A 12,835-nucleotide genomic window follows, 5' to 3' on the forward strand; every position below is an offset into this window, starting at 1 on the left:
CTACAAATTATAATATGGCAAGTATATATTATTGTTTTTCATGTTTTTCAAAGTGAAACTTTTTCACAGAATTTAAGATGGCTACTAGAAATAAAAAATGGTCACGGTAAATGGACAAAACCCCACTGGATAAAACCACACAGTAAACAATTCATTTAAAACACTGAGAAATTTGTAATTGAAATGTATTATTTCACACTGACCAGGCAGCGGCATACCCAATTGACGCCCCTGCGGGAGACCCGGGTTCGCCCCCCCCCCCCCGGGATTCGCTACATTGGCTAAGGGATAGCGAGGCTATTCATCCGTGATCGTTACAACCGATCAGGATATCTTCTGATTTCACGTTTGACTAAAAGCTGTGAAAGTTGCAAGAGGACCCGAATAACATATGAGAGGTGTTCTGATATCATTATCTTTTGAATTTATAAAACCATTGAAAAAAATACCCGCAAGGGGTCGTCATAATTAGGGTTTATTGAACTGATGTCTGGTCTTAGGCTTTTTAACAGCCGGCAAAGGAGGTGAAATATTTAAGAGGTGGTTTGAAGTTGATAGAAAACTGACAGCTTTTACAAAAGCCAGTGGTAATCTATAATGGCCATTGTATAATATAGAAAACATAGGCTAGTGGTAATCCAATGGCTGTGAAAGGAGTGTGAGAGGGACGACCATTAATCATAGAATAATTCATCTGAACTATTTTGATAAATAAAAGAATGTTTTTTTTTGCTTAAATATGATTATACTTAAATAGCACTTTTACGACGGTCCCTAGACGCTCCTGTAGAGAAGCGCGCGCTCGTGGCGCTTCTTCTCGCTGTGTTTACGACTGTTCAAACACACTACTTTGGCTGACATAGGCCACGGCTACAAAGCTACGAAAACTACCTGTTTATGCCAGAGGAAGGAAGATAAGTTGGAGAGCACTTATTTTGTGACTGACTGCTCTTTATAATGTTTATTTTCTTCTTCTTCTAACGTTTACAATTGTTAAGACATATCACTGTGACTGGTCAGAATATGACGCCTTACCATCTTTATTAAACAACAAATGGTGTAATTGGATATTTTATTTTTTAACTACTTTTCTCATTTGACCTTCACATTAAGATATCACAAACGTTATGAACACCACCCATCCTGCAGTTAATCACGTCAAAGGAAGGAAGACACATGCCAGAAACTCTTATTATGGTCTGTTGTGTTCTTATGGACAAAGTACCCGGAGATGACTTTATGTAAAGGAGCTTTTATTCATATCTCTCGGCTGTACATGTCCACCTGACTGTCAAGGCATTGGAGAGCGCAGTTCTGGGTTTTGGCGCTTTTGCACCTAATATTTATATCCTTTCTGGGCGGGGTTACATCCGGTCAACAACATGTAAACAATAAGTAGTTCCGTATCCACAGTGAATGATAGAACATTTATCAATACACCACATTCCTCCCCAGAAACTTTAAACCTCTCATATTTTCATCTGAACAAAAAAAAAAAAAAACCCATTTTCCACCCACAGCAGTGACATTCTTTTTCCTATTACAGTCAACACTCAATGAACAGTTGTTTACAATCAATGTTTCTCCTAAGCAGATTATAAAGTTAACCTATCAGGTGCTTGCCTGTTTTGCTGTGGTCTGGTGCGTGGTGCTTCCGTAGCGGCAGATGCTTCATCTCTTTCCAGTTCACCACTGGGTACCACCTCTGTTTCTGGAGCCCTGACAAACACATGTTCTGCAATGTCAAATTCTGGGTCTCCTGTGTTGTCTGTGGTCTTATCTGTGATCAACTGGTCAATGTGTTTCTTGAGGGTTTGCCCCTCTACCTTGTCTAAGTAAGTCACTGGCCCTAGAGCTCGCTCCATCACCCCTGGTTTCCATTTCTTCCCATCCCCTCCCCGGAAATCCCTAACCTTCACCTTCTGATTGGGCTGGAGGGTTCTAGGACTGCCTGTAACCTTTGTGTGTTTCTCTTGCATCTGTGCTGAGAATTTTGGCTTTATCAGCGACAACCTGGTTCGAACCTGTCTTTTCAGAAAGAGCTCAGCTGGGGTTTTCCCTGTGGTTGTTAATGGAGTGTTCCTATAACTAAACAAAAAACTATCAATGCACTGTTGCACTGGATGCCCATATTCCCTCTGCTTCTCTAAAGACTGTTTAAAAGTCTGGACCAACCTTTCTGCCTGTCCATTGGAAGCTGGATTGTAAGGAGCGGACTTGATGTGTTTGACACCATTTTGTTCTAAGAAGGTTTCAAACTCCCTTGACACTAGCTGTGGGCCATTATCTGAAACGACCACTTGGGGGAGCCCCCACGCTGCAAAGAGGCCCCTCATTGCATCTACTAGGGCTGTAGCTGTAGTCCTGGTCATAAGCTTGACCTCTGGCCAGCGCGAGTATGCATCGCTGACCAAAAGAAACTGCTGTTTCCCTTTTTCTGCAAAATCGATGTGGATTCGTTCCCATGGCTGCTCTGGCCATTTCCATGGGTGTACGGGCGCTTTGGTGGGCAGATGTCTGTTTGCTTGGCATAAAATACAATTGTTTACCATATTTTCTATTTCCTGATCTAAGCGTGGCCACCAAAAATGGCTTCTGGCTACTGCTTTTGTCTTCACAATACCCAAATGCTCTGCATGCAACTCTTTCAAGAGTGTAGGTCTCAGTGTCATGGGTATGATTACCCTTAAACCCCATAACACACAGTCGGCTTCCACTGTGAGCTCTTCCAGTATGGCTTTAATTCTTCATCTGCTATGTGTTTAGGCCATCCTGTCTGTATAAAATGCCTAACTTTTGTGAGCACCCTGTCTTTATCTGTTTGGATTTTAATATCTGTGGCTGAGACTGGCATTGCTTCTAACCAAGACACTCTGTACTCTGGGTTACTCGTTGGTGCTTCTCCCTGTACTGGGAGCCTGGACAGACCATCTGCATTTGCATGCTGTAAGGAGGGTTTGTAGACTATGTCATACTGATAGGCAGAGAGGAGTAATGCCCATCTCTGCAGGCGGGCAGCGGCTAACGCTGGCACCCCTGTTGTTGGCCCTAGAATCTTTACTAAAGGCTTATGATCCGTCACTAATATGAATTTCCTTCCATATAAGTAGTCCCTAAATTTTTGTATCCCAAAAATGATGCCTAGTGCTTCTTTCTCAATTTGAGAGTAGTTGATCTCAGTCTTGCTAAGTGTGCGTGAGGCATATGCGATTGGACATTCACTACCATCTGCCATTCTATGTGCTATCACTGCTCCTAACCCATAGGCACTTGCATCACACGCTAGTAATAGTGGTAGCTGGGGGTCAAAGTGAGTCAGCAATGTGTCTGATGTTAACTGGCTCTTGGCCTTCTCAAAGGCTTCCTGGCACTTAGTAGACCATACCCATGGCTTGTCTTTCTGTAACAACTCAGTCATAGGCTTTATGATAGTGGATAAGTTGTCCATAAACTTCCCATAATATGTCAGTAGGGCTAAGAATGCTCTCAGTTCTGTGACATTCTTTGGGGTGGGAGCATTTGCTATGGCTGTTACCTTCTCTTCTATGGGGTGTAACCCTTCCTTGTCTATTTTGTGCCCTAAATATGTAACACTTGGCTGGCAGAAGGCACACTTGTCTTTGTTCACCCTTACACCTCTGTCTTGTAACCGCTCCAGCACTCGTTCTACATTTTCCCAGTGTTCGGCTTTTGTTGTCCCTGTGATGAGTATATCATCTAAATAGCACACCACCCTTGGCAGCCCCTGTAATACCTGATCCATGATGCGTTGGAATATTGCTGGGGAGCTTGCTACTCCATATGGCAACCTGTTTAGACGATACAGCCCCTTAGGCGTGTTTATAGTTAGGTACTGCTTGGATTCATCATCCAGCTCTACTTGCTGATATGCTTGTGTGAGGTCTAACTTGGTGAAATACCTGCCACCTGCTAGTTTAGCAAACAGGTCTTGTGTCTTTGGCAGAGGATATTTGTCTACCTCTAGCCATGGGTTTATTGTCACTTTATAATCCCCGCATATTCTGACTCCTCCATTTGTTTTGGGGATACATACTATGGGAGTAGCCCATTCACTATATTCTACCGGGTTCCATACTCCTTTTTCTTGCAGTCTGTCTAGCTGCTGTTCTACTGCTGTAGTCAGTGCATAAGGCACTGATCTTGCTTTGCAAAACTTGGGCGTGGCGTCGCTAACCACCTGTAACCTTGCTTTTACTCCTGAAATGACCCCCCTGTCTCTCTCAAACACCTGGAAGTATTTCTGATACATCTCAGTCAGTGGATCTACTACCACCGGTACATGGTTCACTCTAGACCAGTTTAACTTTAAGAACTGGATCCAGTTTCTACCCATCAGTGTTGGCCCATGTCCCTTACACACTAACAAAGATAGCTGTTCTGTTTGCTCCCCACACTGTACTTCCACTTGGAATTTACCCAACAATGGAATCAGCTCTGAAGAATAAGTTTTTAAACTTACATCACATGGCATTAGTTGACACTTGCTAAACCTCTGTCTGTACAGTTTCTCATTTATGATACTCATGGCTGCGCCTGTATCTACCTCCATTTTGATCTTTACACCATTACATCTCACCATGACCATAAATGGTCTGACATATTCATTATCATTTTTAGGCCTACCGGTAACGGAAAACAACCCCAAGTCTTTTTCAGTCCCTATTACCTCGATGATGGTCAGCTTGTGGGTTTTGTTGGAGGCCCTATAGTCCTCATAATCAGTCTCTTCCTCCGATGCACTTTGCTGCTCGTGGGGAGACTCCTCCCTGGTGATGTAGCGAGTCTGCCTCTCTGCAGGAGTGGCCCTCCTGCTCGTCCTAGGTCCCCGTCTGGAGCTGCCGCCGTGGTTGGCCGTCTCCGACTCCGATGATGCAGTAGACCTCCACGCCCTCTCCAGATGGCCCTTCCGGTTGCAGGCTCTGCACTGGAACTCTTTGTACCTGCATGTCGCTGCTTGATGTCCCTCTCCGAGGCACCGGTAGCACGCCGTGTCCCTGGCCCCCTTTTTCATGACGTGTGCAGCGTTTCCGCGCGCACTGGCACTCCCTTTGTAGCTGCTGGCTCTCACAATGTCTGTTCTCAGCGGAGCTTGCTGGAACGCTCTAAGACTCGTGGATGTGCACTCAAAATTGTTCACCGTGTCCATCACTTTAGCCCAGTTTAGCTCTTGTCCATGAGCAGCACTCAACAGCTTAGTTCTCAGCTCTTTACTACTGATACCATATACTAGCTGATCTCTCAGTTGTTCTTCCAGCGTCGCGCCAAATGCGCAAGAGGCTGCTAACCCTTTTAGCGCGGCAACATACTCGGCTAGAGACTCACCACTTTGTTGCTTGCGGGCACGGAAGCTATAACGTTCGCTAAGGACATTCTTCTTTGGCACATAAAAGTCCCTCAATGCTTTAAAAATATCAGCTAATGGCGTTTCCGATGGCTTCTTTGGCGCTACCAACTCAGTCAGTAAGGTGAAAGTCTTTGCACCCACCACGGATAGGAACACAGCCCGTTGCTTCCCCTCCTCAATCCCGTTGGCTTCGATAAACTGTGCAAAACGATCCTCGTCCGTGCTGAAGCTTTCGTTAGCCTCGTTGAAGCACAAACCCGACTCACTGCTAAGCACAGCCATGTCGTGACTGACGTTGCTAGTTGCTCCTTTGCTTGCTAGCTAGCGCGTTGCTCCGGTTAGCTCTCTCTTCTCTCACACCCTTTTCTCCGTCTCAGAAGAAAACGTTTTCGTGGAAAAACGAATCCTATCCTCGTCGCCAGTGTTGCGTTCTTATGGACAAAGTACCCGGAGATGACTTTATGTACAGGAGCTTTTATTCATATCTCTCGGCTGTACATGTCCACCTGACTGTCGAGGCATTGGAGAGCGCAGTTCTGGGTTTTGGCGCTTTTGCACCTAATATTTATATCCTTTCTGGGCGGGGTTACATCCGGTCAACAACATGTAAACAATAAGTAGTTCCGTATCCACAGTGAATGATAGAACATTTATCAATACACCACACGGTCCACCCTTTGTTTTTTAAAAAAAAAATTAGTGTCCTCTTGTGACACTGACATTTACTGAGCCATGCACTTCAGTATGTTGATACGCTTATCCACCGTAATCAATCGTTAAGTACATTGATACTGGTATGGGGTACTTTCACTGGATTGATTCCAATATATCTAAAGACATCCGGAGACCAGTAAACAAAACTGAGCCTAAGCACAAATGCATTATTACTACTGCTATTATGACTATTACTTTTTTTGGGGGGGGGGTTGTAGTTTTGTATATCAATAGAACACAATTTGCTTTTGGGTTGAAAATAATAAGCTATAACAATTTGCTTACATGAAACTACATTCTTTATACAGCAGAGCCTTGTTTATTAGGGCTAGTGCATCCCTTTACAAGCACTTAAATGTGTGGCTACTTCTGCAAAAAGGGGGTTTGGGAGTCACCTCTTTCTGGTAGGCGACGGGTTGGGAATTTACTGTACCAGACTTGTTTTTCTTCATTTTTTTTTTTTTTGCAGATGAACTTCAACCTACACTCACTGGCCACTTTATTAGGTACACCTTGCTAGTACCGGGTTGGACCCCCTTTTGCCTTCAGAACTGCCTTAATCCTTCGTGGCATAGATTCAACAAGGTACTGGAAACATTCCTCAGAGAGTTTGGTCCATATTGACATGATAGCATCACGCAGTTGCTGCAGATTTGTCGGCTGCACATCCATGATGCGATTCTCCCGGTCCACCACATCCCAAAGGTGCTCTATTGGATTGAGATCTGGTGACTGTAGAGGCCATTTGAGTACAGTGAACTCATTGTCATGTTCAAGAAACCAGTCTGAGATGATTCGAGCTTTATGACATGGCGCGTTATCCTGCTGGAAGTAGCCATCAGAAGATGGGAACACTGTGGTCATAAAGGGATGGACATGGTCAGCAACAATACTCAGGTAGGCTGTGGCGTTGACACGATGCTCAATTGGTACTAAGGGGCCCAAAGTGTGCCAATACAATATCCCCCACACCATTACACCACCACCACCAGCCTGAACCGTTGATACAAGGCAGGATGGATCCATGCTTTCATGTTGTTGACGCCAAATTCTGACCCTACCATCCGAATGTCGCAGCAGAAATCGAGACTCATCAGACCAGGCAACGTTTTTCCAATCTTCTATTGTCCAATTTTGGTGAGCCTGTGCGAATTGTAGCCTCAGTTTCCTGTTCTTAGCTGACAGGAGTGGCACCCGGTGTGGTCTTCTGCTGCTGTAGGCCATCTGCCTCAAGGTTCGACGTGTTGTGCGTTCAGAGATGCTCTTCTGCATACCTCGGTTGTAATGAGTGGTTATTTGAGTTACTGTTGCCTTTCTATCAGCTCGAACCAGTCTGGCCATTCTCCTCTGACCTCTGGCATCAACAAGGCATTTTCGCCCACAGAACTGCCGCTCACTGGATATTTTCTCTTTTTCGGACCATTCTCTGTAAACCCTAGAGATGGTTGTGCGTGAAAATCCCAGTAGATCAGCAGTTTCTGAAATACTCAGACCAGCCCGTCTGGCACCAACAACCATGCCACGTTCAAAATCACTTAAATCACCTTTCTTCCCCATTCTAATGCTCGGTTTGAACTGCAGCAGATCATCTTGACCATGTCTACATGCCTAAATGCATTGAGTTGCTGCCATGTGATTGGCTGATTAGAAATTTGCGTTAACGAGCAGTTGGACAGGTGTGCCTAATAAAGTGGCCGGTGAGTGTAGTTCATCTGCGATTGCGTCTCAACCACTGAAGCTGTTGAATTGTACAAGACTGTGAAACGTGGGCTGCGTTTTCCTCTACAATATAAGGTTAACCTGCACACAGTCGGTTCCGGTTACACGGGGCTATTGAGGTTAGAAGGGGGGAAACTATCGGCGAATAGCAAATATGAAATTAATTTCATCAAGGTCCTATGATCAGCGTCACTTCGTCCTTCAGCGAGGACGCCTGGAAAGAAAACGTCACAGTGCCAAAGCAGACGCACCCAGCGGCGCCCCCCAAGGGGTGGCCAGGGCCACCTTGATACCATCCCTGGCCTCCCCGCTGCCCCCCCCCCCCAGCCACGAGTCGCATATGCAGAATATGCTTCTGATTATGCATAATATGCTTCTATCTGATATTTTGCATTAGGTGCTGTTCATTGAAATCAATAATGTATATTTTTCTTAACTCTCATATTGACAGTTTTCAACCAGCCTATACAGTGTACTACAACAGCATCATAGAATTCCCGAAATTCAGTCATGGCTTTTGGTCTTGGGTGTGCCACCCCAAGATTTTCAGTGGCCCCATTTTTCCACCCCTATGAAAAATGTCTGGGGGAGCCACTGGACGCACCGGGTCTGGGTTTAATAGCGGTGACGTGCCAAAAGCAGGACATTAAGGCCCAACGGGAGCTGACTTGCATGCAAAACGAAGAAAGTGAATACTACTTTGAAAGCGTCATCTGCAGCCATAACCTCCCGTAGATCACGTTGTGGAGTAGCAGGGCCCGTCGCGAAGTCGACGTCTTGTACTTCTTGAGGGAGCTCTGCACCGACAGCGATGGCGAATATGATGGCTATGTCCCGGGTGAGTCAGTTCACGTCGCTTATCTCATTTTCAATATGACCACCACGCATCTCACAGGACGACGCCCAACACGAGCTCTTGAGCTTGTTATCCCCAGTAACCCTGCAGGACGCCCCGACCAGAACGGCCCTCAGAGGAGCCCTCGTTGGCTCAGCAAGGCCGCGACTCGACACCAAAAAACTCAGGGATTTCATTTTTTAATTTTGTTTTCTAATGCGCTAGTTTATCAATCCCCGAATGTTTTTTGATGGCTCGTGACAAATTGTCCAATAACTTTTTTATTCGTCAGTGTAATGTGATTTCACTAAAGCCTTTTAATTTGTCATTGTGTTCTTACAATGAAACGTGTTCTCTGCATTTAACCCATCCTATTGTACAGGAGCAGTGGGCAGCTGCAGCACCCGGGCACCAACTCCAGTTTTTCTTTCCCTTACCTTGCTCAGGGGCACAGGCAGGAGTATTAACCCTAACACGCATGTCTTTCTGCTGGTGGGAGGTAACCCACGCAGCCACGGGGACAACAGGCAAGCTCAACACAGAAAGGACCTGGGACGGCCTGGGGTTCGAACCCAGGAACTTCTTGCTGTGAGGCAACAGTGCTAACCACTGGGCCACCATGCCACCAGTTCAATCTAATATCTTTTCATGGTGCCCTAAATCCCTGACAACACAGACTTTTAGATGGGAATAAAGGGAGCTCTGTTCTTGGTGCCAAGCAAAACTCGTGCAACAGCATTCTGTAGAGGTTTAATTTGCCGTGTTAGGGTTAGTCAAACCTGTTGTCAAATCTGAAGCTTATGTTTTTCTGTTGGGGATTGAAAGAATCTGACTTTTGCAACATTTTCCAGGTGGCAAAATTCAGTTTGGGTTGCATTCCTGATGCATGGCTCAGAAGTTAGGATAAAAATTTTTTTTTTAAAAAAAGATTGTAAGACTATCAACATTTTGTTATCTACAACAGTGGCATAATTCATAAGCTGTACACCTTTAATAAACTGTACCCCTTAGAATTACAAACAGCTGAACAGGTGCAACTGTTGTCCTAATTTGTCTAAACACAAGTTTTTGTTCAGACAAACAGCGGACAAACATGTTCACGGAGAGCTGTGGTGAGCCTTATTAGGTTAAGACACTTATTAGACACTGTCAACAACAAAATCTGTGCTTCCAAAAAAGGTCACAACTACCAACAGAAGTAACACTGGCTCTCGGGCAAATGGCCGTTAGTCTTTTATGCAGAAAGAAAAGTCTGCTAAACCAGTCAGGGTTACAAATCAACAGGGAACAGTGACTAATAGTTTGGACAACCTTGGATTTGACAGGTGTCACTTTCCTAAACGAAGAAAAACTGATTTAATAATGACTCGCTCAGACATAACAGAGGCACAGACAACAACAATAAAAAAAGCAATGCCAATTTATTTGCAAAGCCTATTAAGGTAAATAAACAAGTTAAAAAAAGTTTCCCTCACAAAAATAAAAGGAAATGTCATCTCTTGCTGTGGGTTAAACTGCTTACAAACAAGGACAAATAAAAATAATAACCCCCCTTTTTAAAAAAGCATTCTATTATACGTTCTCTACCGAGGCTTTGCCAGGTTAAGCTGGACTTTCCTCTTCCAAGTAAAATGCCCTGGCGACTTGTGAATGTCTTAGTCCATGACGATGAGTTACAGGAACAACAACACAGGTGAACGACATGCTGCCTATCCAGCAAAAGGGTTAGCATGAAGTGTCACATCCTTTATCCGAGTTTCAGTCAAAGGTCGGAATGTCTTCTCATTAACAGGCAGCTTCTCCAGCTCATCCAGGGTTTCCAAGCCATCTATAATCCTATTTAGTAAAAGAGAGGGTTACATCATTTAAAGCTAAAATCCTAAAGATCGTCTTCTTTCACTTTCTGATAACTATAGACACTGACTGGGGTGATTGCAGAGGTTTTTTTTTGGACTCTAAATCCACCTTATCTAGTGAAAATGAAAGATTTCCCCAGTGTCATTATGTAAGCATCTTCTCTATCCCCTAACAAATAAAAACATGGTTGAACTGGTTTTAGCTGTTAATAATCTGTTGGCTGAGATTTTTAGCAATCTCGTCCTACCATATCAGCTTGTTAGCTACAACAATTTATTTTCCTCTTTAAACCTGCAGCGACCTTCCTCCCTCCTATTTCATTTGGCTGCCATGTTGAGGATGTAAAACATTATGCCCTGTACAAATCTTACCAGGAACGCCCTCCTCTACAGCAGTGTTTCTCAACCCAGTCCTCAAGGACCCCCTATCCTGCATATTTTCTTTGCAACCCTGAATAGGTACCTGTTTGTAGTTATTCAACCAATCAGCAATGAATTTTGTCAGATGTTGCACACCTTGCATAATTAAGTGCTGCGAGATGATTGGTTGAGTAAGTACAAGCAGGGCTACCTATGCAGGGTTACAATGAAAATCTGCAGGATAGGGGGTCCTTGAGGACTGGGTTGAGAAACACTGCTCTACAGCGACCATTACAGTGAGCAGCTAGAGTTTATAATTAGGATATTTGTGTAGCTATTGTCTTAAATACAGTAAATGGTAAAATGGTAAATGGACTATATTTATACAGTGCTTTTCTTGTCTACTGATCACTCAAAGCACTTTACAATGTATGCCTCATATTCACTCATTCATTCACACACTTGTGGTGGAGGCTGCCATGCAAGGTGCCAACCTGCTCATCAGGAGCAGTTAGGGGTTCAGTGTCTTGCTCAAGGACACTTCCAATACATTCACTGGGGGAGCTGGGGATTGAACCAGTGTCCTTCTGATTACTAGACGATCTGTTCTACCTCCTGAGCCATGCCTCCCCAGTAACAGAAAGCATCAAAAAAGATATTTGCTTTAAAGGAATAACCCCCCCCCCAAAAAACTGTACAAAGCAAATCATGTCAGAAATACAAGTCAAATTTATCTTTAAAATTGACCTCTCGCAATAATATTTGTGTTTAGTGACTGCTAGCTGTATTTTAAATGATTTAAATAAATGTTGATAATTTGCAATACTGATATATTAATTATTATTATTATATTCAGTCATATCCACTCACTTACTTTCCAAACACAGTGTACTTCATGTCCAGATGAGGCTGCTTGGCATATGTGAAGAAAAACTGGGAACCATTTGTGTTGGGGCCGTTGTTCGCCATAGAGACGACCCCTCTTACATTATGCTAAAAGAAAAAGACAAAACAAGACAGAAAAATGAGCCAGGAGACAGCCCCCGGCTCGCACACAAAACGCCTGGCTTGTCTTAGAAACGGGATGGGGTTACCATACTTACTTTTAAGTGTTCACTAAATTCATCTTCATACTTGCGCCCCCATATGCTCGTGCCTCCTTTACCCGTCCCTAGACCAGTTCACCGGGCACAAGAGAAGAAAAGGGAATCAAGAAGCGAGCCACGCTGTGTATGTACATCCCCAAAACCAGCGATTCTGCCCACACACCTGAAGGATCTCCTGTCTGAACCATGAAGCCCTTGATGTTCCGGTGGAAGACGCAACCATTGTAAAACCCGCTGGCGCACAACGCGAGGAAGTTCTGCTGGTGCAGGACGACAAGCCAAAACCGGCCTTGAGTTTTATTTGTCGCTATATCTCAAGAGACTTAACCCAGACTTAGGCGGCCTGGATTTTTCACAGACGCACAACTGCCAATAGCTTACTGTTGTTGGACGTGGCCGTAACGACGATTCGCCTCCTACAAATCAGCTGACTTACCTCAGACGTCTTCGGCGTGCGTTCACAAAACAGTTCTATCTTTATGTCTCCCAGGTCGGTGTGAAGAGTAACCGCCTGGACGACGTTCAGAAATAAAAACAACGCAGTTAAATTCAGCAGATACCAGAGATTGGACAGCCATTTAGCTAACCTGCTAAAACTAACGCTAGCGACCGTATTACTAAAGACAGCTCTTACAGACAGATATCATAACTAACCGAGACGGTCGCTGGCTACGAGTAACGTCACTTTATTCACACGTACAGCTCATATCTACGAATTATCAGCGCCGAAGCTAGCAAGTTACCATTTTCTGGCAGCGAGTCTGTGTCCGGTGGAGAAAACAGTCCGTGGGGGTACGTTAAGCCCGGGTTACATAGTTCCGCTGTAGGGGATTCAAAGTGAGCGTGTAACACAATCTACTCATATATTTTCGGAATGTGT

At 44.4% G+C, this 12,835-nt stretch overlaps 1 protein-coding gene across 2 annotated transcripts; it reads right to left on the reverse strand.

The window, feature by feature from the left end:
- Positions 1-10,042: 10,042 nt before the first annotated feature.
- ppil3 (peptidylprolyl isomerase (cyclophilin)-like 3) lies at positions 10,043-12,759 on the reverse strand. Of its 2 annotated transcripts, none has more exons than XM_056291442.1 (6): positions 12,699-12,759; positions 12,392-12,466; positions 12,119-12,212; positions 11,953-12,020; positions 11,724-11,842; positions 10,043-10,469 (listed from the first exon to the last, which is right to left on the reverse strand). In XM_056291442.1, the coding sequence occupies exons 1-6, from the start codon at positions 12,699-12,701 to the stop codon at positions 10,343-10,345; spliced, it is 486 nt and encodes a 161-aa protein (XP_056147417.1). In that variant the 5' UTR covers positions 12,702-12,759; the 3' UTR covers positions 10,043-10,342. The 2 variants fall into 2 exon arrangements, with proteins under 2 accessions (XP_056147417.1, XP_056147409.1); XM_056291434.1 differs by having other exon boundaries at positions 12,119-12,215; positions 12,699-12,752.
- Between the last annotated feature and the right edge of the window lie 76 nt (positions 12,760-12,835).

Source organism: Lampris incognitus, chromosome 1 (genome assembly GCF_029633865.1).
Source record: "Lampris incognitus isolate fLamInc1 chromosome 1, fLamInc1.hap2, whole genome shotgun sequence".
Classification (NCBI taxonomy): domain Eukaryota; kingdom Metazoa; phylum Chordata; class Actinopteri; order Lampriformes; family Lampridae; genus Lampris; species Lampris incognitus.